Source organism: Coloeus monedula (assembly GCF_965178545.1).
Source record: "Coloeus monedula genome assembly, chromosome: 25".
NCBI classification, from domain to species: domain Eukaryota; kingdom Metazoa; phylum Chordata; class Aves; order Passeriformes; family Corvidae; genus Coloeus; species Coloeus monedula.
The window spans coordinates 5,067,619-5,094,071 of record NC_138805.1 but is presented as its reverse complement, the minus strand read 5'-3'; the positions used below and the strand labels follow the sequence as shown (position 1 = coordinate 5,094,071).

At 47.3% G+C, this 26,453-nt stretch overlaps 2 protein-coding genes across 2 annotated transcripts; both read left to right on the top strand.

The window, feature by feature from the left end:
- Nucleotides 1–6,344: 6,344 nt before the first annotated feature.
- POU2AF1 (POU class 2 homeobox associating factor 1) lies at nucleotides 6,345–16,146 on the top strand (the record flags this gene model as incomplete). Its single annotated transcript, XM_082296957.1, has 5 exons — nucleotides 6,345–6,360; nucleotides 13,674–13,801; nucleotides 14,466–14,513; nucleotides 14,587–14,853; nucleotides 15,835–16,146. The coding sequence occupies 5 exons, from the start codon at nucleotides 6,345–6,347 to the stop codon at nucleotides 16,144–16,146; spliced, it is 771 nt and encodes a 256-aa protein (XP_082153083.1).
- An 856-nt stretch (nucleotides 16,147–17,002) lies between these two features.
- On the top strand, nucleotides 17,003–26,173 carry LOC309582034 (NF-kappa-B inhibitor delta-like; the record flags this gene model as incomplete). The annotated part of the gene is made up of 8 exons (XM_082297007.1): nucleotides 17,003–17,036; nucleotides 19,066–19,202; nucleotides 19,841–19,987; nucleotides 22,062–22,113; nucleotides 22,510–22,676; nucleotides 23,014–23,130; nucleotides 25,739–25,903; nucleotides 26,102–26,173. The coding sequence occupies 8 exons, from the start codon at nucleotides 17,003–17,005 to the stop codon at nucleotides 26,171–26,173; spliced, it is 891 nt and encodes a 296-aa protein (XP_082153133.1).
- Between the last annotated feature and the right edge of the window lie 280 nt (nucleotides 26,174–26,453).

Here is a 26,453-nt window from a genome sequence, read left to right as displayed (position 1 = left end):
GAAAGGGAGCTGCAGCTTTCTCCTCGGAGTGGGAGCTGTTCAAAACACAAAAATGCCACTTTGCTTCATGCCATGAACCTCCTCTCCCTCTAACTTAGCCAGGACAGAAAAATAGGTGACTGAACTCGCTGATGTGGATTCCTTTTGATGCCAAGAATTTGCTGTTTCGATCAAATGCTGCCACAGTAGCAGCAAAAATGGAAGGGTACACACATGGAGTGAGTAAAGTATAAAACTTTTCCTATTTCCCCTCTCCCCCAACTTCCTAATGGAGCCTTTTCGCCCAGACCAAGCAGGGAATTAATGTGACCGCAGAGATGAGCTGAGCTCCGGGGGTGCTCCTGCAGGCAGAGCTGTCCAACCCCTCGCGCTCCCCGTCTCCTGGGAAAAGTAAACGTCCCGAGCTTTCCGAAGCAGCTGCACCCTCAGGGGGCTTTCCCAGAGCTTTGGAGGAGACCACAGAAAAGTAAATGAAGCGATGGGAGCTGTTGTGTACACTCAGAGCTCACCATTGTTCTCTGCAGCTCTCTGCCCACTGCTCTGCAGGGATTCAGGGCAAGGCAGGCAGCAGATGCTGCCAGAGCTGCTGAGCCCCGTTCCTCCCCGAAGCTCTGGGGGCAAACGTGCCCAGAAAGTGCTCTCAACACGTTTGTTTTCCAGAAAAGTACCAGACAAAGGGGACTTGACTTTCCTTGTGACTCAGCTTGGATTTGAACTTTTGCCTTGGTAGCAGAGTCAGGGCTCATGTGCTGGGTGAATCGGGTGGAAGCAGCCTGATTATCTGACCTGATAGTGGAATATCAGGCACCTTTGGCTCCAAGAAATGCTGGGGGTTAGGTTTCGGCAGGCCTGGACCAATATCTGAATGTGAACGGTGGTGTTGGAGCCCCTGGGTTGCTCTGCTGAGTTGGGCACAGGGCTGGGCTGAATTTGGCTTTTCTAGGACGGTTTGAGATGATTCTTCCACTGCGTGAACTGAGCACACAGAGTGGGAGCTCTGAAATGCTTTTCTAGGGCTTGCCTTAGTGTGCATCCAGTCAAAAGTGCTGTTCTCAGAACCTAAACTCGTGTCAACAGTAACAGGAATTTGGAATGAAAGCCTCTTCTGCGAATGGTGAATGTAGGGCGTGAGAAGCATCCCCGAACCCGTGTTCCACCCCCTCCTTGCTCTTCAGCTCTGCTGCTGTGAGGAGAAAGGCCTCTAAAAACTCCTTGAAAACCTGCTGTGCTTTGGCAGACTCGGCAGAGAGGGAGCAAAGTTTCTTTTGGGCAACATTCCCTGGGTTCTGTGCAGGACAGGCAAAGTCTGAGACTCCAGAGGGAACATGGAACTTTCTGCTGCGTTTATTTCCCAATGGGTGTCACCCCAGGCTTCCCTGAGGTGTCACCCTGGCAGCTCCCAGAGCCAGCCGTGCCATTTCCGTGCGTGGCACTCAGTGGTACCCTTAATCCTGTTTTCTCTCCGTGAATCATTTGTGACCTGCGTTGGATTTCTGTCAGCGCCGCGTTTGTTTTGGGGGTGGCTCTGGGTGTAATTTCCCAACAGATCGTTTTGGATGGGTGGTTTGCACCATGTTCGTTGATGAGCACAGGCTCTGGAAGCCAGAAAAGCACCAGGGTGATGCTCCTGTAGGTGGGGAAGTTACAGAGATGCTGCCCCTTCTCCTCTCAGCCCAGGTGCTTTAGGAGCCTCTCAGGGAATCACAGAATTCATTGAGGCAAGGCCCTGAGGCCGTGCTGGGCATGGTCTGTGTGAGCAGCAGGAAGGTGGAGGCAAGGGCAGGGGAGAGCTGAGAGGAGGGGGGAGATCACTACAAACAGTATCCATCGATATTTATATATTCTTAAATATTTAACCTGTGCTGCAGTGGTTCTGTGTCGGTCTGGGTTTTTTTGGAGGGGGTGAACCAGTTGCATCTTGGAGCTCAGGGACAGACCAGGTGATCTCCTAAGGATAAAAATCCTGGAAAGGGCTCTTCTAGTACTTGGTGTGTGTTAAAAAACCCACAAGGGCTTGCTGATGGGAAATTCTCGCCTCTCTAAGTGCAGGCAAATGTTGTTGAGTTGGATTTTTTTATTTCCTCTTTACTCTAGAACTTTTTACTCCAGAACTCAGAACTTTTTTGAGGATGTTGAGAAATCTCTTTGCTGAAGCAGAGTTTCGAAGGGTTTCCCACTTTCCTTTGTGCCTGATACAAGGGATAATTTATTGTGGGAAAAGATCCATGTAATGGATTTGGAATGTGCCAGGATCAGGTCCTGGCTGTCTGAGAGGGCTCTGCTGGTTTGTGCTGCCCAAGGGCTTCGTCTCCAATGCTGAGCACACACGAGGGCTGCATCATTTGTTCCTTATCAAAGCTGAGGAATGAATCAGAACTCGTTGCAGAGGGTGCAGTGGGAGGTGTGAGGCTCACATCAATATTAAAAAACGAAAGAAGAAGAAGAAAAAAACCCAACAAAACTGAATTTATTGCACCACACTCGTTTCAGTGTTAATTATGGTACTGAATAAAAGGGTGATGCACTCCTTGGGAAGCACAGGATTAAGCAGGGCCTTGTACACAAGGCTGGCCCCAAAATTTGGCCTCTGCTCCTGTCCCAGTTACAGATTTCTGATGTGACTTTGAGCAAAGCAATTTTGCTGTCTAATCATCTCATCAGTTCCAGAATGAGGAGCCTCATTCAGTCCTGCCCTGTGTCCTACCAAAAGAGCTGAGGGTGGATGGGATTTGGGTGGCCCAGAGCTCAGGTTGTGCTCAGGGGATTCACCAGGGCGCAGCATAAGGTTCCTAAATCAGGGGATGGGATTTACATCAACTGCCTGGAACAGATCCAGGCTCTCTGAGCTGTGGTTCTGGAGGGTTTCCTGCTGCATTTCCACATTCAATGTCAAGCTACAAAGTAAAGACACAGGTAGTAGAATCTGTGATCTCAAATAGCAAACCTTTCCCAGTCCTATGTCTGATTTCTCTGCCTTAAATGAGATTCAGCTTTTCATTTCCTCCATCCTCTCCTTAGAAAAGGAGTATGAGAACCTTTTCTAAGTGTGGTTGTCCCCTACATTCATCCAAAGATCCACTTATTAATTGAGGTTTTGTGTTCTCAAAGGTAAATGTTTGTGCTTGCAGACCACAAAACTTTCTGAAATATCAAACTACTCCTCACATATTCCTACCTCTCGTGCTGCATGGCAGCATTGAAGTGCTAATATTGACTTGTTTAAAAACCAACAAAAATAAACCCCCCACACCCCACAACAACAACAAACACTCAGCACTTCTGTCAACAGCATTAATCCACTTTGGGGAGAAAATTACTGATTCCCTGGAGCTGGGCTGGTAAGAAAACATCAAAGAGACGAGGGAGTGAATTAAAGCTCAGCTTCAGATTGATATAAAATCATTGGGATATTTCTATTTATCACTGAAAATTCTTGCAGGGCCAGACCAGACAGAGCAGGGACAGCCCTTGGTTTTAGTTCCCCTTAAGAGCAGCATCAGGCTTCGAGCATAAACACGTTTTTTGCAGAGAGCTTAGCTGCAAGATCACCAAAAATCTGCTTTCTCTCCATCACTTTACCCCGCTCATCTGCACTGCTGTGCTGGGGAGAAGCAGTGGCAGGAGGGATGGGGCATGGAGGAAGGGTTTGCCATGAAAAAGAGGGAAGGATGGAAGGTCTGCAACAGCTTTGAGGCTCCAGATTTATTTATAGACTTAAAGTTCATAGTTTATAATCATTCATGTTCACATTTATAAACCTGAACCGTGAATTACAGAGTTTTCAGGGGAAGAGGCAAATATGATGCTTTTGATCTTTCTCTCCACTTTTGTCTCTTCCTTTGGACCTCATAAACAAATGGTCCTTAACTAAATTGTGTTTATAAAATGCATGAAATGAGGAAAAACTCCTATTTTTATTTTGCTAGGTGTGGGGTCATGTGGCCCTTCCTATCTTAATGTACAATTGAAGTTTGGAGAGTGATTCTTTGTTAGCACATCAAAAGTTAATCTAGAAACCACGTGTAAAATATGGAAATGGATGATTAGCAGCCACCAAAACACTTTTATCTGAGGAAAACTTGCCCCTTTTCTGCAACTTCCTCATTTTAGATGTCTATTACAATAAGACTTTATCTGCCTGGCTTCGTATTTTTAAAGTATCGATGTAAAGACCTCAAAACCGGTTTAATCCTGAGTTATTTAAATGTTATCCACAGCTTTTCTAAGCTCAATTAAAGCACAGCTGAGGGCAGGATGATAAGCACATATAGATTCTTTTAATATGAGTCTGTATATTTACTTTGGGTATGAAGCAATCTGCCTTCACCTGCACTTCAGACCTGCTGCGTACAAACCTCAGTCGGTGCTGCTGCTGCTCTGCAGAGCCCAAATGTACACAGAGGGTGTTCTCAGAGCGAAAAACCAGGCCAGAGACCTGCCTGGACCCTTGATTTGCCATGCTCTGTCCCAGTAGCTCTGTGCTGTCAGAATCCAGAAGCAAATTTCAGCAGAGCACAATTCAAACCCCTTCTGGCACTGCCTTTGCTGCGGCCAAACTCCAGGAACTCTTCCCACTGTTCCCTGGCATTGCCTCGTCCCTCAGGCTTTCAGCAAATCTAAATGTGTGCTTGGGCCCTGGCTTTCAGACTGAATTTGTCAGGAAGAGATTTGCTGCTGCATTTTCTTAATTCTACACTTTTGTGAGGTTTCTGAAACCGAGTTTCATTAGGCTGGGGAGAAATGCACCACGGATATCTCACAGATAGGAGAGTCCACGATTCCTTTGTGCTCTGGTGTGGCTGAAATGCCAGTGAAACCAGTCTCAGTGCTTTTCCTCGCTTCACCTGGCATCACTGTGAGTTAAACCCCAGCCTACCTGTCAGGTTTTGCAGTATCAGCTCCGAGGCTGTCAGCTATTACTAAGCAATTCAGCAGCAGGGAGGATGTCACAGCGCGGGGCTGGTACTCAGCAATAATTCAGATATGCAAAATGTGGCTGAACAATGCCCTCGTGCCTGAGAACAGAGGAGGTTGGGGCTATTTTGGAGGGCAGACATGCACATCCCTTAATTCTTTCCACTCCAGTTGCTCTGGGGTTTGCTTCTTTTTTGGTTTCTGGACAAGTCTTTGAAGCAGAGTGAGTACAATTAAGCATTCAGCTGATTAATCAGTGTTTTCCCACTAAACGCAGTTTGGTGTGTTGTGGAATGGTTCACAGAATGGATCTGCTCCCAAGAGGTGCCTAAAACACCTGAAAGCATAAAATTCCCTTAGTAGAAATTCTGGCCAAAAACCCCACCAGATCCTGCCTTGGTCTTTTTATGGGAAGAGAAATTTGTGAGAGCAAACTTTTGGCAATTCAGTGATTAAAAACTGAACAGCAAGAGGGGAATGATGAGATCCTGACCTCACTGTGCAACTCCAACAAATATTTCTCTGGGAATGAAGCTCCTAAGTCGGTGTTAATTGTGAAAATTGATCCCAGGGGTCTGATTTTTAGAGGGAAGAGGGTTGTGTTCATGGTGTGGATGGTACTGGTGCTGTCGTTAATGCCAAGAACCTCTCCAGGCTCCCATGGCCTTCCTTCAGCTTTGCAGCTATTTTGGCTGCTTGTCCTTGGGTAGGAAGTGTTGTATTTTGATAAAAACAAAACAGAAAAAAAAAGGGGTTTCTTTTTCAGATGAAGGACGCCCTGGCTTAATGAGGCTTGAAGTGTTTACAGGTGTTTCCTCACAAGTTCAAATTTAGTGGCCCCGGGGAGTTGAGATTCTCATAAGGCAGGAGCAAACACTCAAATGTTGGGTTTAGAAGGGTTGCACATTTAAAGGGCCAGGCAGGCATGGCCTGGGGGCTGGTTTGGCTGTGTGGAGACAAGAGTTGTGCCATCCAGAGCAGCAGAATGTGAGGAAAAAATCACCCTTAGTGCCACAAGAGGTCAAAATCTTCCTCAAAGACCCTTTGCTGCTGTCCAACCTTCTGACCCGATTTTGCAAATCTGTGGTGAAAATCCCACGAGGGGCAGGTCCCACCTTCGACTGTTCAAAGCCATCTTGGTGACACGTTTTTTATGCAGAACATCTCCCAGGGCTCGCTGCCCTCGGAGGAGCTGCTGAGCACGGTGAAGGAGAAGAAGAAGGAGAGCAGAGAGCAAAGGGAAAATGTAGAAGTGGTTGTGGTTGGAGGATGTGATGATGTCACCGGGCTCAGCGGGAACACGGCGCTTTTAAAAAGCCGAAAGAAACATCCTGACCCTCACTTGTCACATCCCCACCCGGGAGTCACACACACACAGCCGAGTCACCTTCAGCCAAGAGGGGAAAAAAGGCTCCATCCCACCACAGAACATGCACTGGCAAAAATGTAAGTGAGCTCTGATTTGCTTTTCCTACCTCTGGTGACAGCGGAGGGCTGTGATGGATCAGTCAGCAGAGAGTGGCAGGGGACGTGATGCTCATGAATGGCTCAAGAGAGGCAGATGCCGAGGTGTGATGCTCATTTTCCAGCAGGGATATGAGCTCAGGGCTGCTTTGTTGGCTTTCATCACTATGAATCAAGTGGAAGACTATGATTCATAAAAACAACAACAGGATGCAGGTATTATATCAAAGGTTACGGTGGTTACATAGCAGAAAATTTTCCTTTTGAAAAGTGAAACCTGTGAGAAATCTTATTTCTGTGCCTTTTTTTTTGATATGCACTTCTTTCAGCTAATAAAAAAGATAAGGAACAAAGCGGTTGAGGGCAATACAGTTATGACTTTACAGGAAATCAGTTTTCTTGTTTTCAAGATAATTTCACTCCTCTGGGCCCACCTTTGCTCGAGTAGTTTACTGATCATACTCCAGGTAGGTGTTTGCTTCTTGCAAGGTTTTCATTCTCTTATCACCATCATATCTCATTTGTCATCAGTAGGTGATGCTCATTTTGGCAGCTGCGCTGCCACCCTTTGCCTCTCACCGTGCTTTTCCATTAACATAGAATGCTACAACACACCTGAGTGGAAAAATTAATTTCTTAAGCCCTTGCCAGTGACTTATCTGACATTATTCATCTTTTTATCACAGCCTGCAGGTTGTTTCACTACGTGTGGTAAACCAACCATGTGCCTTTGTGAGCTTTGAAATGTTTCCTCTGGTTTTTTTTTCCCTGCTTTCTTTCTTTTCAGCTGAACATTTTGGAAGCTCAAATGTGCATTTGGGAAGTTTTATTTCTATTTCCCCCTTCATCCTGTGCAGTTTTCAGGATCAGTAGGGAGAAGACATGGAAAACCCTGCAAGATGATCACATCCAAATCCTGATTCTAATCTTCCATCTCAGAAGTCCATGAATGGTTTCTTTGGGTTGGTTTTTTATTCCTGCAGTGACACAGCAATGCCAACAACAATGCTTTAGGTAGGAGGAAATTGGGAACTGAACTGGTGTTTTTATTCTGCTTTCTTTCTTTGACACTTGCAGTGCTCAAAGGGAAGCAGGAATTACAAGTCAAATTATGTCTGGTGTTCCCTAATGATAACTTGTAGACAACTCCTGGCCAGTGTCCCCTGAGCTTGTAATCCTTGAGTCTCCCTCCACTTGCAGCAATGTCAGAGTTCCTTTTTCCAGCATGGAACTGTTGGAAATCTTACTAATGCTGTTCTTTCCCGAGCCACTGCAGTGTGTTGGCTTTGCAGGCAGGCAGGAGGGGTGTCCTGGAGACCCCCTGTGTGACCCCTGGGGTCAGAGCAGGTACCCAGGTGCCAGATCCCGCAGGTTTCACTGGGAGCTGGAGTTCTCAGCAGCTCTGTGGGTCCCCATTCGGTGTCACCTCTGTTTCCTGCCAGTGTGACCAGCTGTGGCCTCACGTTTCCTGCACCACCTGCTTTGGGCCACCTGTGACCCCCTGGATGTTCCCGTGGCCACATGGGACCCGTGGCCTCGCTCTGGAACATGAATTGATGCAGAGGCAGCTCAGGTGACCTGGGAACTTTCCAAACAGAAACCCTGAGATTTGACTCATTTGGTGCTGGTAACACCAAGACTTTGGGTTCAGTCCCTGTATGGGCCATTCCCTTCAGAGCTGGATCATCCTTGTGGGTCCCTCCCAGCTCAGAATACTCTGTGAATCTGTGAAAACAGAAAAGTGATACAAGAACGCCCTCAAGCAGCAGATGTGACCTCACCTGAGGGCATTTCCCAGGGCACCTCTCAAGGGTGGTTTCCTGCTCCTTCAGGGGACATTTCTGCAGGAGCACAAGGAAAGCTGGGACACTTTGCCCTCTGCTGCCGTGGTTGGAGGCTCTTGCTCTGCAGGGAGTCTCGCCTGGCTGGCCCTGCAGGCTGGGAATGTTCCCCAGGGTCACGGCACAGTGACTCCTCTGCAGGAGTGGGGCCCTGGGCTTCCGCTCGCAAAACCCCGAGGGTGGCTCAGCCTGAAAGCCTCCCCTCCCACGGCACAGGAGAAGTGACTGGTCGGGGCTCCCCAGGATTCTGCTGAATGGGAGCAGGCCCAGCAGCCCCTCAGGGATGGGAAATTCATGGGCAGCACCAGCACTTTCCTCTGAATTTGTTTTTAGTGTCACCTCCATAGTGAAGTTTTGCCAACAACCCGAACGTGCCTTTCATACAAATGGTTTCTGTTCTGAAAAGCGTGGAAGCAGGTTGGGCTTGCTGATCTCAAAGGTCTTTCCCAGCCTTGTTAATTCTAAAATTCTAATTCTGCAAGAATCTCCTGTTTAGGTGCTGGTTTTGCCCATGTCCAAGGTTTTTTGGGTGCTCAGCTCCTGTTGCAGTCACCAGCTGAGATTCAGCTGCTCAGATTCCCCTTACCACTGAGAGATGTGAATTCACACCTCTGCAAATCCCTTCCCAAATGCTTTTAAAGTGAATGGAAAAGCTTTTCTGTCCACAACAGATGTGGGGCTGTACAGAGCCTCCCTGAAAGTATCAGCTAATGAGACTGAGAGGTGAAACTGTGACATTCTGCACCTTGTGAGTGATAATTTTGGTAAAACCCCACCAGGAAAGAGGGATAGCACGAAAGTTGAGCCCATCCATGCTTTGCAAAGCAGGTGTCAAACTCTCCGAATGACCACAGCAGCAATTAAATGGAAAGCTTGCATTACTAAAATGGAAAGAGTATTATGGGCTGGGAGGAATTAGGACCTGAGGGTGAGACTTATGGTTAAAGACACTTTCTGTCTATCTCAGCTTCCCCTTCACACTAGGGCTTCTCTTATTCTGAAACAGAGAATTTTTAGTAGCCCTCACCACTACCATGGCCAAGGCATCCAACTCTCATTTGGCACGTGGAAGCTCTTATTTTTGTTAATTAGAATAATCAGAGCAGCAGCGACTAGCCAGCATTTTGTGTCTCCCCTTGATTTTTGTTTCTGTCCAAGTGGAAAACTCCAAAGTTCACGCTGCATTTGTTGATCTGCAGTACCTTCCTCGTGTGGGAACAGATGCAGGCTCTGCACGGTGCTCTCCACTCATTTCGATCCTTTTAGGTGTGAAGGGAACCTTTTTTAAAGCACACTTGTCACAAACATTCCTCAAGAACAGCACAGGGCACACGGATCTGCCTGAATCCAAGGCTAATTTGATTCCTGGAAAATCTTCCAACAGCAGGTGGACACCTGAAAATGAAGGGAAATTTGGTTTGTGTCAAATGCACAAAGAAAGCTCCATGTCCAGCCCTTCAAATGGGCCTGGATGTGCAAAGCTGGGATGCATCCTTTGGGATGGAAAGGCTGTTGATGGATAATGAAGCAAGAAATGGCCAAATGGAACTCAGAGAAACATTTTCTGAGTTGTTTCATGATTTATTTGGCATTGATGAGGTTATTAACTCTCAGGACCAGCCAGAGAATTATCAGTCAGGTGTGTGTTAATTAATTTAGGTCAGGTACCAGGGACCTGGTGCTCACCAGCCACCCAAGCCTGAGGCCACCACCACAACTGATTCAGATGGATCTTGGCAGAAATAACTGGATTTTTGTTTCCAGGGGTTGGAGCTGCAGGTGGGTCATGTCAGAATGTTTCACCTTTAACTGCTGGTTGGATCAATTAAAATATTAATTAAAATAGGGACATACCCTGAAGGCTGCTGAGGGATAGGGATGGAGTTGAAATGATGATTTCTCCTGAGTGACTCCCTGTCGTGTCACTATCTGGGATTTTGGGCAGTTAAATGCATTTCAGTGCTCTGTTCTCCTGCCCTGGACTGATCACAAAGCAGAGATAAAGATCACCCTGGTTTTTTTGAGGGAAACTGTGTAATTAGCCAAGAAACAAGGACAGGATCATGACCAATGTTGAGTCCCTTGCAATGGGCATGGATGTAAAAAGGTTTTGATTTTACTCTAAGCATCCAAGTCTCTGAAACTGAGCCCCTTTCTTCTTTTTATTAGCCAAAGTTCACGGTGTCTGATAAAAATGTGATTTGGTCTCCAATATCCAAGCCATTAACTCGGGAGTTTGCTAATTGAAATCTACATTTTCCTTGTTATTCGCAGTCAGTGATTGCTTTTTGGTGTGACTGCAAACAAGAGAAACTTTTCTATTGTGTTTCTTTTCAATTTTTTATTACATTGGAGGTGAAAGGAGAAAAAAGGGGAAAATATTTGCAGTGTTAACACTGCTCAATTGATAAGCTTATCACGTGTCAGCGTGTGAGCGCAGAAATCTTCTGGAAGAGGGACCAGAGTGCCACTTGCTGCTGCAGGCAGGGACTAGGCAGGATTAGCAGGGCATTTCAAACTGAAATCTGCCTGCTGGGAAATGGCTCTGCCTTGGCTGGAAGGCTGAAACCGAGCTGCAGCTCGTGTGTGTGTGAAGGCCAGCGCCGCTGGGGTGAAGTTTAGTGATCTGAAACTCGCCACGCTTCGGTGCCTGCACCCTTCCAGCAGCTGTTCTGCCACTCTCTTCCCTCCAGTTTCACCAATGGTTAAATCAATGTGTAGGGGAGGATAGAGTTTTAATTTTTTGGCGATGTCTTGACAGGTTTTCTCTGCCTGACCTTTTACTCAGATCAGTATTTCACAGATATTATTGAGAATCGGGGTCTGTATCTGCATCAGTTGAGGGTGACAGATCCCATGGAACCTTTTTTTGTGCAGTTTGGACGCTTCCAGGCTGATTGCAGCGTGGTCTGGAATCCAGCACCTTCCTGCTGCTGTCACTCGATGTTTAGAGGCAAAGGACTGCTGCACTTGGTGCCTTTCCAGCAGCTCTGGTGTTCTAAAGATTGCTCACAGGGCTTGAAGGTTTTTGTGGACTTTTAGCAAATACATCAGGTGATAACATTGATGGAAGCATTGGGGCTGAGCACGCATGGGGGGCTGGGGAGGCAGCTGGGCCAAAGCGCTGAAATGAGCCCAAATGAATTGTAGAAGCCATTGCAAAGCTTCCCAGTGGTTGGGTTTGGATCCCTTCTCTTTCTTGACTTGAGGTGTTTCAAACTGCCCCAGCTTCCCAGAGAAGGTGCCAGTCAAAACAGTACTGAGGAACAGCACCTGGATGTTCTGTGGTCCTGGAATTGCAGGAGAAGCCAGGACACTGCTGCTGTTCCTTTGATTTTATTGAATGGAATTTGGGCTCTCATATCTTAAATGAAAATACAATGGAACCTTGGTCCAAGGCAGCTTCATGGGTTGTTAAAACCTTTCTATAAGGACCTGCAGATGACTAAATCCAGGTTCTTCCTTTACAAGGATATTTTAATTGTCATTATTCCTCCAAATGCTGATATTTGTACATGACCATGTATCTTTAGCTCGATGAGGAATTGCACCCTGAAGCCCCAAAGCCATTTTGCTGTGGTCTGTCTGTGATGTTCAGACCCCACACACCCCTGAGCAGTGGAAAAGCAGCTGTGCTTGCATTATTTTTATTTCTGGAGGTCAGCTTGGGGGAACCGAAATATGATCTGCAGACTTTGGTTTTTAAATTTTTTTTTCTCTTTATTTTTTTTTTCTGGTTACTCTGCTTACACCGGAAACTCTGAATAGGTATATTTGTCAGCTTTTACAGTAAATTTCTTCTTTCCCATCCCCCAAACCTGGAGCCAGAAACCACCATCCTTCCCCACCCTAATTCTGCAGGGAGGCCCTTTGATGAGTTGGGCATGAGATACTCCCCAAAATGTTCATTTCTGCCTCTCAAGCAGCTCTGGCAGAGCTCAGGTTTGAGGAGCTGATGTCTTCAGGAAGCACCAAGAACACCAGAACTCTTTATATTTGCACTCATATAAATTAATACCAACTAAATTTAAAAGGCAAAATGTGAGTTGTATTAAAAGCCCTTGTATGGAGAATTAAAGTGACCATTATTCTCTTTAAAACCTTCCTTTCCAAAGCCACAGGATTCATAGGAATGCAAGAAACCTGATTTGAAGTGCCACAAAGGATGCCCACAGAAAGCAAAGGTAGATCAGGCAAAGGCTGGAAATTCATCTTTGCTTCAACTACTGTTTTAAAGCAAACTATTTTCTTAAGGTGCATAACAAAGATGACAGTTCAGTGCATAAATGTAGTTCTGTCTGGTCCCAGAAGGATTTAAAGTGGCCAATCAAGATTTCATAATTAAGTTATGTGTAAAAAGTCAGACAGAGTTAATAAAAGAGCCAAGCTGAAGGGAAAAAAGTATTTTGAAAAGGAAAACAGAGCAGAAACGTTTATTCTGTTAAGTAATTTTTGAGGTGGATTTACAATCTCTGTATTTAGAACTCCATTTTTCTCCTCCCAGGAAGGTCCAACAGAAACATCTCCCTGTGCACAGAATTAAATGTAGCTGGGAGAGGTGATCCCAGGTGAAATGATTCATTCTTGTAGAATGTAAATCTAAATAAATGCTCCTGGGGTGGAATAACAGTTTAAAATTCAGATTGGAGCTGCATACCCACCTGTACTTCACAGAACCAAAGGCCAGTTGCAATCTTTAAAAATGGAAAACTTATCAATTAGAGTATTTACCCACCGAAGTGCAGTAAAAAGGGGCAGGCAGCCACTGCTGCTATCGGTGGCTTTACAAACACCAGGCTTTGATATCCCCCAGTTTCCTTCTGCTATCGATTCCCTCCAAACACTGCACGTAAAATATGAGTTGTTAATGCTGGCCCTGGCAGAAATGGGCTTCTCCTGCTTCCACTGCTCACATGGCCTTGGGAGAGGCCTTTGGAGCTGGCTGTAAACTGAATTCTTCAAAATGGAGTGGAATTTATGGGAGTGAGCTGGGAGGTTTTTGGGAATAAGATCCGAGATGTGTTGTCACCTGTTTCTCAACCTCTGTTTGGAACAGAAACACAACTTCAGCACCTGTCTGAGCTCAAAATGAGGTACTTAAGTCCAACTAATGATGTTTAAATGGTTTTCCAAATGAGGATGCTTCTCTGTTTTGGGTTGCATTTATACCTTGTGCCTAAACAGTGAATATATTTATTTTAAATATCTGATCTCTACTTTTTTATGTCCCTGCCTGGCCAGCAGTTCTGGTTTGTCACCTGTTTGGTATTTCAGTCTGGTTTTCCTTTTGGGAGTGTGTAAAGCTGCTCTCTGCAGGTCAGTGGCACTGAGGGACACAAAGGGAAGGAGGAATAAAATAAATTAGAACTGGTACAGCCACCGGGCTGCTGTGGGGATTTGGGCTCCCTGGAAGGAAAAGAAAAGTCACCTGCATTTTAAAATTTTTTTTCTCAGCTTCTGCCCCAGACCAGCAGCCACAGCCTCGCCCCTACCAAGGTGTCCGTGTGAAGGAGCCCGTGAAGGAGCTGTTGAAGAGGAAAAGGGGGAATGTCCATAATTCCAGTACTACTGCAGCTACAACGGTAAGAGAAAAATCCCCAAACACTGGAGGAAAAGTCTCCCTCAGGGAGCTCAGGGATTGCCCAGCCCCAGCAATGCTTTGGCAGTGAAAGAAACCTTTGCATCTCTAAAGCACTGTGAAGGCCCTGCAGCCTGGTGTTACCTGGCAATGCCATTAATATCTCTTTAGGTGCAGTGGTTTTAGTGTGCTGAGCACCTTCCATCACTTAATGGAAAGGGGAAAGTGCTTTGCACTTGGCAGGATCTGATTCCTTGGGCCAGAAAGTGGCTTGGAAGTGAGGCAGCTTGTTCAGGAGTCTAAAAGGGATGGCCCAGAGCCATCCTTGGCTGTTTGCTGCTTAGTTTCAGCCTCAATTTGCCCTCTCAGGAGGCAGCACCTTGGCTGGCTCCTCTCTGAAGGAGAATTCCCTTTGCCACATGAGGTTTAAACACACTTTAAGGTCCCCTTGAGCTGAGGGGACATTGTGGGTGTTTGGGGTGGTGTGTCCTGGCTGCCAGGCTCAGTTCTTCTGGCCCTTGTGTGGGGTGGGAGAATTCAGACCCTGACATTGATAATCAGCTGATAATGCCTGATATGCTTTGTCCCTTGGTGTTTCTCTAAGGGATTGAATTTAATGCTGATGGGCTTTACCTCTGATTTCTGCTTTTATTTTTTCTCTCTTCCAGGTTGTTTTGCCCCATCAGCCACTCCCTTCCTATTCACCCATGGGTAACGTATCCCTGACTCTGTGTGACTCTCCAGACAAGGCTGGGCTGGGCTTTAATCCTGTCCTGTTTTCCAGGCCAGCCTTGCATTGACATGGACGCAGCTGCCCCTGCCCTGCCTGGCCCAGATGAAGGAGCTCTGGCCTCTGGCTGGATCTCCCAGCCCTCTCCCACCTCTCTGCAGCCCCTGGCCCAGTGGAGCCCTTACCCTGACTACGTGTCCCACGAGGCTGGCAGCTGTCCCTACACAGCAGACATGTATGTCCAGCCCATGTGTCCCAGCTACACCCTGGTGGGACCCTCCTCTGTCCTCACATACACTTCTCAGCCTCTCATCACCAATTTTGCAGTAAGTCAAAAATACCAAGCTGGAAATGGTGTTAATTCCCACCTTCTAGAAAGAGCTGTGGGGTGGAGTTAGTCTAATTTCTTTTATTACTGTAATGTTGTGTGTCCTTGCATCCATGCCATGTAGTTTTCCTAGCTCTGGCTGGACAATAATATGGTTTGAGCAGGGCAAAAAGTTGTGGTTGTGCTGGAATCAGGCAAAATTCACAGTCTTTTCCCCAGCTCTCTTCACTCTTGCAGGCTGAGCAGGGATTTTCACTCTTTTATTTCCAAGCTTAAAATAAAGAAATTGTAAATGGGTTCTGGGAAACACATGGACCAGGTGAGGCAGGAATGTCATTCAGGTGAGGATGACTTGGCAATAAATTTCTCCAAAGTTGCTGTTTAAGGATAAAAGAGGAAGGTCAAAATACGTAGAGGTAGCAGAACACTTGGCTTCAGGCCAGACAAAATCTGCTTGGCTGACACAAGATGATCTGATCCCCTTTAGAGGGGAAGGGCAGAGAATTCTGTTCCAGTGGATCTTAGGCAGCTGATTTTCCTTTCCCTGGTTCAGTTTGGCTGCTCAGGCAGACCCAGCAAATCCCCCAAAGGCCATTTCTGTGTCCTTGTGGCCCTCACTGCTGAGGAAGGGCCATGGGATGGGTTTGGGATGTGGCTCTGCCTGGGCTGTTCCAGAGGCCACAAGGAGCTGCCTTCAGCCTTGATGGCAGCAAAGCTGGGACTGTCCAGAGGGCAGTTTCCAGCTCAGGGTGTTACAGGGTCACAGGGAGGGTGGGAATGGGAACAGAAAGTTGGAGAGAGCCTGACATAAGCATGACCTGGACACAGGACAGGCGTCACCCTCAGTGCAGAGCTTCACCCAGAGCAGAAGGATGAGGGATGTTAGAAGTGGGATGAGCATCCCCAGCCTGTGCTGTGTCCTCCCCCTGCCCCACGTGGCCTTTTGTCTCATTTGGTTGTATTTCTGTCCCTTCCCCAGCCCCGAAGCACCACCCCGGCCATGGTGCCACCGCTGGAGGTGACGGAGCAGCAGCCACCCCTCACGTACTTCCCGTGGGCACAGCCCCTCTCTGCGCTGCCAGCCTCCACCCTGCAGTACCCTGCAGCCTCCTCCTCGCTGCCCGGGCCCCAGTTCGTGCCCGTGCCCGTCTCCATCCCCGAGCCAGCCCCACAGGAGCTGGAGGATGCCCGGCGAGCCATCGGCGCCCTGCCCATCGAGAAGCTGCTCCTGGAAGACGAAGACAATGATACGTATGTTTTAAGCCATGCTCTCTCTGTTGAAGGGCTTTAGGTTGCACATCTGGGGCCTGGTCCTCACCTGCTCAATGCTCCACCCAGCACCTCAGTGGGGTTTGAGTAGGGAGGGAAAGCAGGTGGGGTGGGGTGGGAATTTTAGCACACCGCGATTTGTGTGTTGAGTGAAATTTGCTTTGTCCTGGCGCCCAGCACAAGATTGCTCTGCTGTTCCAGCTCCTGCTGCCTCTCCCAGGCAGGCTTTGGATGCTGCACACTTGTGCTCAGCACCAGCACGAGGTGACTTTCACCCTCATGGCCTCAAATTGACAGAATCCAGTGTAGCCAAGGCCAGCTGTAGCATTTGGTGAGGGTACAATTGCCTCTAAATTTTGGCAAACCCGGTTCAATAGGGCTGCTTTTGTGTAAATGCCTTGTTTGTGTGTCTTTGACCTGTGTGGGGAGGAAGTCCCATCAGATTTAGGCCACTAGAAAATGTTTGGAAGGCCTAAATTGACATTTTTCTCTCCTAAATTGAACTGCTCCTTTGGAAATCAGGAAAATGTGAAGTGTAGCTTTGTTCTGCTGGTGCAGGTAGGTGTAGTAGTCTGAAAATAAAGCTGAACTAAGTGCCAGAGCAGTGAGAGATCCCTGTTTGCAGGGCAGGAATTCACACCAAGGTGTAACTGGAAGGTCTCACCTTGTCTGTCCCTGGAACCCAGCCCTGCAGGTGTGGAGCAGTGGGTTGGGGTTGTGTTCTTTTAGCTGCAGGGTGGGTTTGGACTCTGAAATACCCAAATCTGAGGTGTGGGGCTGATTTAGTGGCTGGCTGGTAACGCTGCCTGTTCTGCCAATGGACAGATCCTGTCCCACTGAAGTCCCTGGGAGTTTTGTCTGAGTCAGGATTGCAATTCATGGCCCTGTATCAGGAGATCATTGAGAAGACAGGTATTTTCCAGAATCTGGACTGCAGCCCAACAAGGAATCCATGGCATTACTGTTATTTGGCAACATTTTCGCTTTTCTGTAGCCTTAGAGTGTGAAGCTGGTGATGTGCCGAGCCAGGGCACTTTAGTGACCTCTCCTTGGAAAGCTCCCCAGGCCCAGAGGTGCACACAATTCCTTTATGGCTTTCTGATTTCCTCTCCTGGAGAACGAGTAGCTTCACTTTTCCCTCCGATGCAACTGTAAATATTTTGGTTGATGCTCAGGAGTGCCATGCCACAGGCAAATGTATTTCAGGAGATACATCCCCTTCAAACTCTGTTTACTGGTTTCTTGACAAACAAGAGGCTTTTGGCTGGTGAACACAATTTCTCTGGGTTTTTCTGCTTTCTAAAGCCCAGGATTTTTAGATGATTTTATTATTTGCAAGACTAACTGCAAAATAATTTATTGTACTCTTTATTACCTGGAGTCCAGTTGCCACCCAGGCACTATTTCAAGTGGCCTTTATAGTTCATGCCTGGGTGAGGTTTGAAAACTCAGGTTGAAAGTCTTAAAGACTTTCCAAGAGTATTTTTTTTATTGAGTATTGACAAATGTGGAAGACACGAGCATTAGATCATGTAAGTGATCATAAAGTTGTTGGAAAATAGCAGTAGTTCAGGTTTGCATTGAAATTAGTGGCTTATATTTGCAGAAAAACCCAGCAAAGAAATTAATTCAAAGGAGCTTAATTCACCACTGCTTCCTCCAGTTTTATGAAGTACAGAGATATTCCCTAGGTAGAACTGGGATAAAGCAGTTGTGAATCAAGCCTGTGGTTGCTCTGATTGCTTTTCAATTCCTTTCACTCCAATGTATGTAAATTCTGTGTGTGAACATAAAACAGAGATGAAAGTGTTTCATCATTTCTTTCTGGGTTGTTCTGGTTAGAAAAAAAAGACAAATTCTTCTTTTTTTTTCAATAAAGATCTACAGTAACTTTGCTATGCCTAGAGTGTTTTATTTCCTATCCACAAGCATTGGTTTAGCAATCAATCAGTTCAATAATATCTGTACAGGCTAGAACCAGAGATTAGCTGTCAGTCTTTGTGCTCATTTTGCACATTAAGCAGACTAAGGAGGAATTCCATGATCCAGCTGTGGCCTGGAGGCATTTCCTGCAGCAGTCCTTGCTCCTGCAGTTCAGCTTCGATCACTATGATCCTCTCCTGGCACCCTTGGGGATGTGTGGGTGTGCAGCCACAGCTAATGCTGAGCTTGACTGAAAATCAGATTAGCCAGAAAATTGTATTTCCACTTCCTGAAAGTGCGAGGGGTGGCTCTGGGCTACAAAATTACCCGAGGAGAGAAACAACTGCCTGCCACCTTCTGCTTGAAAAGCATCAAATATTGCTGTCTGGAGCAGAATGAAGCCAGGGGCTGCTGTGACTGTGTGTGGGGTGGTCTCCTGTTCTAGGGGGTTGGACTTTCCTGGCAAGTAGGACCTGGGGGAATGGAATTGGCTCCAGCCAGAGCCAGATGACCACAGTGAAGCAGAGAAGTGTTTTCCCCAACATTAAGGGCCACCAGCCACTCCCATGGGCTGTGACAACTCTTTGTCTTGTGCAAAGTGTAAGGACTGGGTCCCTCTCTCCAGGAGCTGTGATAAAGATTAGATTTAACAGGTTGATTACAAATAATATCAATTAGCGATGGTGAGGCTTCACCAACACACCCAGGGCTGCATCACCCCAAAAAGTGATATATACATCCAATTCCCCAAACTGGGAATTGTGGAGGACTTTGACACCTCCCAGTGTGGAATCTCAGCTGAAAGAAGGTGCTGGAGTGGGAAGGAGGCAGCATGGCAAAGCTCAGGAGTGCTGAGGGCTCTTGGACACTGCAGCTGCTCGAGGTAGGAAGCCCTTCCCATGGGAATGGGAGCTTTCGGGGCTCATGGCGTGGATCTGTGGAACTCTGGGTGTAAAACCCCCAAAGTGGCAGTGCTACCCTGTAAAACTGTTTGCTCCCAGGGTGCTTGGTGGCCCAGCAGTGATCGGTGTCTCTATTTACTGTCTTAGAATTCTGCACATTTATGCAGCTAAAGGCCTGCGGGCCCACACGCTGGCAGCTGCAGAGCGCATGAAACCCCTGAGGAAACTCGATGCCAAGGAACACAGAGGAAAGGTAAAGAAGGGGCCACTTTCTCCTGTAGACTGCAGGGTTGGGGATGGGAACTGGCTTGACATGATTGAGAGCAAGATACCCTAAAAAATCCAGCTCTGCCCCTCTGTTCCTGCAAGGAAGGCTTGGCACTGGTAGGCCTCGCTGAGGTGCCTCTGGCAGCATCATAAAATTAAGTGGCGTGATCATAAAATTAGGTGGGATGAGAATGAGCCCATTCTTTTTCAGCCCATGATTTGTGGAGTGATGTAAGAAAACACTGGTCCAGCAAAATATTTGTGTGCTGGCATCAGTCTCCTAGGCCAAAAGTTTTATGGCCAACTGACTTGTTCTGTACCTGATGCAATGGGGGTTTCAAAAATGCTGCGTTTGGGTTGCCATCCAAATTAAGGGCTGAAGAACACTAGAGGGAGTCCAGCAAGAGCTGGGAAACATCCCCATCTCATGGTGCCATGTGGGATTCCAAACCATCCTGTGAGCTGTGCTCACTGCGGGCACCACAATCCGTGGGATTTCAGACGCCGCTCTGATTCACACAAAGCCATTCCCTTTCCCCGCTCCCTGTTTGATGCCAGCAGCTGCTGCCAGACTCTCCCATTTGTCTGAGCTGGCTCTCACAGGTGTCTGTGCTGCTGTTGCAGACTCCTCTGCTGGTGGCTGTCACTGCCAGGCAGGCAGCCATCGTCCACGACCTGATCCAGGCAGGAGCAGATGTCAATGCCGTGGACAACAAAGGGCAGTCAGCTTTGCACCTTGCTGCGACGTACGGCTATGCCCAAGTCCTCCAGGTAGGAGAAGTTTTATGGCTTTAATTGCTGGCAGTATAAAACCACAAGAAAGTGTTGATATTGGTGTTTTTAAATAAAGGCAAGGTGTCAGCGAGCAATGGAGACTGAGCAAAGGCTCCTTGTGCCAGGAGTTGACTTCCCAGGGTGGGTTTATTCCTGTTTTAGGACTGTACTTGCAGCCTGCTGTTACAGAGGAAAATTCTTCAGTGGCTCTGTGGGGCAAAAGAAATGATTTCTGCAGATCACGGCTCTAAATCTGCTGGTGGCAGCCCCCAGTGTGGTAGAGCACTGGAGGGGGATCCCCAGCCATGAGGTGTGAGGAGAGGGAGCTCTAAAACCAGGGTGAAACCCCCTCCCTGAGGTCACTATCATCCAGACAGGAGCAAAAATTGTGTTCAGGCTCCAACCAGCTGAGGAGAAATGAGATGTAACCCTGCAGACAGGGATAGCACAGGCACAGCCTTCAAAATGAGGCACGTTTTCAGATTTTCCTTCAAAACCTGACTTATATGCACAGATCTTTGCTTCCCTACGGCTTCATGGATTTCTCTGCAGACAGGAACTGCACCTAAGCTCTGTGCCAGCCATGGACAGCGAAACAGCACTTTGAAAAAGGCCCTGTGGGAATTTTGGGAAGGGATTCCACAGCAGGGATTATCACACTGTGCGTCCTAAACGCTTCACCATTGGCCAGAAAATGGAATTAATAAAAAAAGCCTGCCTTGAGTTATGGCAGCACTGAGCACAGGCAGAGTTTGGTGGGTGCTACTGAGTTCCCTGAGGGCAGGGGACAGGGGTGAGGTGCCAGGGGACAGGGGTGAGGTGCCAGGGGGTGCCTGTGGTGCTGGCACCATGTCCAGCATTCGTTAGCTGTGCCTGCACGTGCCCCAGGCTGAGCCCTTAGTAGGCAGTTAATGTGTAACACGGCCACTTCTTTGGAAAACAGGTGCTTCCTTAAGTAGGAAAAAGGGTTTTAATCCAGATGATGCCAACAAAGCCTCGCAGAGTGCCTTGTGGTGGTTTGGATTGCAGGGCTCCTTTGTTTGGTTTTTCTTTTGTGGGTTTCTTTTTTTTTTTTTTTTGCCTTGACATAAAAAGGGAAAACGGGCGCAGACTTGCTCCTCAGTGTGGTCAGAGCCATGAAAGGCTTTATGGTTTATTTGTTTATTTTATTGGGGTTTTTTTTTCTAATGGATTAACTATCTAATCTTTAATAATCAAGCACCTCAGAGCTAGCTGTCAATATTTGATCTGTACATATTTTATTATTGTTGTAAGAAGATAAGTCAAGCCCTAACAGTTCTGGGTGATCTTTCAGCAAGAGGATTCTGTCCTGAGCCTTGTCTAACTTGACACAGATGAGTCACTGCAGAAATTCTCAGCCATTAATGTGAACAACTTGCTTTAGTCAATCAAAAGAAATAAATAAATTATCTGTAATAATATAGACAAGGAGCTACTTAGCTCCATCATGTTAAATCCATAATTTTCTCATAATAAAGAGTTCTAAAATGTTGATTCTCTGCTAAATCCAAGAAATTCTCATCTCCAGATCACAATTCCTGGTGTTTCTTTATCCTCGTTGCCACAAGCTGAGGGTTTAACTTCACACACTGCTGCACACTGAAAACAAAAAGTAAATAAATCCAGCCTGAGAATTGTCAGTGTTGGCAAACTTTTAGGTCATAAAGTTTGGCTATACCTGTCAAGGAGAGATTTTCATTTGTTCTTGTCAAGGATCACTCAGAACAAACATGTACTGGTGTTACTGGTGTCTTTGCCTAATCCAGGGTAAAAGTGAAGGAGTCTGGCTCTCCTGAGCTGGGGCAGTGACTGAATTTTACTGTTCTGAACTGGGAATCTGAAAGGATACTTAGGTGGGAGTTAGGAAACCAGGGAACCTGATCACCTTGAAAACACTCACAGCACTGAAATCTACTGGCAAATAGGGGTTACTCTGTACTTAAATTATCATTATCTGATGTTGTTTGATTTTGGATTTTGTTCATTTTGGCTCATTTTGGCTTGCGCAGTTCTGCTGAGCTAAAATCCTGCAATTCTCTGCTGCCTCCAGGTTATCCTGTCACTGGGATTCCCTCTGGATTTGGAAATGAAGGATTTTGAAGGTAAAAAGCTTTGCACAAGTGGTGTGAGAACCTGTGTTGGATATTTCACTGGCTGATGCTCGTTGGTTTTTGGGGTGTGCTGGGAGGCCAGAGCAGGCTCAGGAAATGCCTGGGGGAGAGAGAGTCGTGTCTGTGCACTCAAATACCACAAAATTCAAAGGTGCTGATGGCTCAGGGAGGATTCAGTGCAGAATTGGAACTGAGAACATGCTGGAATGCCCCAAAAAATGTCCCTAGAGCCAGAGAAGAAACCAGAGAAGGGCTTGTGCCCCAACAATGCCTGCACAGATTGAATAAATGATTGAATAAATGACTGAACAAATGCTCTCTGTGCCAGCCCTGCCTCCTCTCTGCACATCAGTGTTTTCCTCACCTCCATCCATATCTATTTTCCAGGCCATACCCCTCTCCACTGCGCTGTCCTGGCCCACAACACCCTGCTGAGGGATCAGGGCAGCCAGGCACTGACAGAGGAGCAGCACAGGGAGCTCCAGCACCAGAGCAGGGAGCTGGAATCCTGCATCCACCTCCTGGTGCAGACCGGAGCCTCCATCTACAGCCGGGTGAGGATCAGCTCGGTTATCCCCGGGTTTCTCCAGGAATTCTCCCCCATTCGATGCTCAAAACATAGAACTGGAGAAGGAATGAGCTGCTGGCACAAGGGCCAAGGCTGTTCCCCTTCCCCAGGGACTGCTGGCAGAGTTAGGTACTGCCTTTTGGAGCTCCTGAAGCAGACACTGGACACTCACAGGGTCACTGGAGGGAAAGAGATGCTCCCCACCAACTGCAGAGCTGGCCTGGGTTTCCTCTGATGGGTTTATGGGATATCTCCAGGTTGTCCTGTAGAACATTTCTTATTTGGCCTGGGTTTCTTATATTTTTTGCTCTGTTTTTAAATAGGATGTAAAGAGCAACAAGACAGTTCTTCATTACACAGTCCAGGATGGGAACGTCTCCCTGCTCAGGTACTTCTTGGAGCTGAACGCTTTCAAGTCCAAGGATTTTGTCAACAACAAGGTAATTTTTGTCAACAACAAGGGGATTTTTACAGAGGGAAAGAGCAACAGCTGTGAATCTGAACTGCTTTTCAACCCCAAACTGCATTTTCCAGTACAAAGACACCAGGAAAGCAGCACCTGGCTTGGACTCTGTCATGAAAAGCAAGGCCCTCTCCCAGCAGGAGCTGACAGAATGATAGTGAAATAACCAGGGAAAGGGGAAGGATGTGGGAAGTGGTTGCTTGAGGAGGAACATGAACTTTAGAACATTGGGCTGAGGATTGAGAAAACAGCCCTGCAGTGATGCAAGGTTTGACAGCAGCAGAACACTGAGAGGTGGCACTGAAGGGCAGCCAGGTATCGATTCATGTCTCCTGTTAAATGTGCCATCACAGGAAGGACAAAGTTCCTGTTTCTGTCAAGGGCTATGGGGGTTCTTTCTGCCCTAAATGTTGTTTGCATGTCTTCTGGCATAGCCATCCCTGGGTTGGGTAAAGCAAGCTGGACACCTCCCGGGTGCTGGCCCACACCTCACCTCGGAGCAGATCCCGAGCAGCGCTGCTATCTCACACAGGCATCAGCTTCACCCTTCCTCCCAAACAAAAATCCTGGCATTCCTGGGAGCCTCAGCTGACACATCACTGTCCCACCAGCCAGAGCCTTGGCTCTGGACAGGCTGCCGTGTCTCAGCAGGGCTAAGGGGGTGATTCTGGGTGCTTCCCTCCCTCTGTCCTTCACCTTTGAGGATGGGGGCAAGGCTGGGGGTCCCTGGTTTTCATTTCAGCAGCTGCAGTCTCTCAGCCTTACTTGTGCTCCCCAGAGTTTGTGTCCCTCAGGAAGGAACTGAATTTCTCTGTCAGCTCCGTGGCTCACTGAGGCAGACAAAGAGCAGCTTCACTTTTTTTACCCCTCCAGAATTCTGTTGGACTGGAGAAAACATATTTTGGGTTGTGGGTAATGGCACCGAGCTTGTGTTTTTCTGTACAGTAAAGGGCTTTTCACTGCATTCCTTCTGTATCTTTAAAGACCCTTCAGGCAGGTGAGAGCCTGTCCAGAGGAGTCTCTGTTGTCTCTTGATCACAATCCTGGGAGAGCTTCCTCCTGTGATAGGATCACTTGGAGTCTTCAGTCTTGTTGCTGAGCTGTCTGGGGCAGGGAGAAATATGATGGTGGGGCTGCCTGATGCCCAGCCTGGCTCTTTTAGCTCTTCCAAGCATGAAGAAGACAAGGAAACAGCCATGTTTAGGTTTCCCTGGCTCACCCACTGTTTGTGCTTGTCTCACTCCATATCTGTTTCCATGGGGTTTTCACAACGAGAAAAACATTGGAGCCTTGGAGGCTTCACCTTTAGGATTCCTGGAGCCCACATTGTCTCAAATAAGTCCTGTTAAAGTCAACCAGAGGCTTCAAGGTCAGGCCTTGTCAGATTGCCTCATTTTCTTAGCCCATGCCCGAATTTGGAAGCTCTCAAGTACAGATCTTTCCATTTTAACAAGAAATCCTGTAAAGAGCTTGTAACCATCCCTCAGCTTCCTGGGATAATAAAATTGACAAGGATCTGCTTGTTCAGGGCTTGTAAAACATGCCTTGTCTGAGAAAAGCTGTTGAAATTCTGCTATTTTATTTCCTGCTTCAGTTCTCCCTGATGTCTCAGTGGTTAACAGGACCTGAAATTCACGTGGAGTCATTTTAACAACTGGAATATTAATACAGGCTGCAATTTGTGTCCAGCCATTCCAATGTCATAACAAACCCGTGATTGTTTCTGAGAGAAAAAAACAAGCAGCTGCCTCAATGAGACTCTTGCAGCCTAAAAATACCTCGCCTTGTGCGTTTGTTTATCAGGTTTTTGTCATTTACAGCCGTTACCAGTCATACCTGACCAGACAGGGCACAGATTTCTACACGGTCTGGTGGCACCAGAGCTTCTCTGCACCCAATTGCAGCACCCTCCATCCATGCCTGGCTTCACAGCCAGCTCTGTCCTTCCCATGCAGATCCTGTCACTGGAGCCAATCCATGCTTAATCTCGGGAATTTGCAACTTCCTGGCACTTGGAAGTGTTGGAAAAGGGGGCAGTGGGGATGTGTGGAGCACAAATGGGGCTGGTGGGGTGGAGCTTTGTGTGGTGGGCAAGAGCATGATGTGCTTGGTGTCTATAATCCGATTTAATGTTTCCCAGTGGAATGTTTCCATGGCTCTTACATCCTTCTTTTTTTCCAGTAACTCCCCAGGTCTCTGTTTCCATGAGGATGTGATTTAGGGGGTGATTTCAGAGCAGTTTTAGGGGGGGATTTCAGAGCAATCGTACATGAGGGTATGATTTAGGGGCGATTCCTGCAACCAGGGAATGTTCCTGCTTCCAGGGCTATTTATCACCTACACCCAAAGCATCAAAGCCCCCAGTTTGTGGAGCTCTAACAAAGAAAAAAAATCTAGATCCACAAACCTCCTGTGTGGGAGAAACAGAGCAGAGATCCTCCCTCACCTCCTGAGGACAAATCCCATGAGGATTCTTCTCTCATTTCACATCTCCTTTTCTAGGATGATTCTGAGGAGATAGCACAGCTCATGAGGGAGTTTATCTGGGTTTTTTACTCCTTTTCCTTCTCCTCCCCCTGCTTTAGGCTCATGGCAACACAGCCCTGCACATGGCAGCTGCTTTGCCTGGTGACAAGAACCAGAAGGAAATCATCCAGCTGCTCCTGGACCACGGGGCAGACCCGAGCATCCGGAATTTTGACAATGACCAGCCAATCCACATGGCCCCTCCTGGAAAAGCTGGGGATCAGGTATGGGATCCACCCTGCTGCTCTCCCCTAACACACCTGCACACCCAGGGGTGCGTGGGTTTCCTGCTTGCAGGTATAAAAATATTCCTGATATATGTGGATGTTTATTTAGTTGCACATGTACATGTAAATAATTGTGTGTGTGAGTGTTTTGGGTGGCTCAGATGGTAATTCCTGAAATTCGACATTTTTTGGCAGGTCAGGCATTTGCTGAAGAAAGGGAAAGTCACACCTGCATTCATCTCCTGCCGCAGAAATGCCAGATCCTGAGTGAACTGCAATTTATGGAATGCCTCCAACTCCAGCTTCTGCCTCCTATAAAAACTGTGAGGGTGGTTCTCCAGCACATCCCTGCTCCTCCGGGCTTAAACCAGGGTGGGATGAGAGTGTTTCTCAACCTGTGGGCCTTGAGCAGCTTCCAAATGGTTGAAAACTCAATTTTGTTAACAGAGAATGCTAATTGCTTGCAAGCAAGGAGGCAAGCAGAGCAAATGGCTGCTAGATAAATAAGTGAACATTCCAAATAAGTTCAAAGCACAGCCAAGCTCTG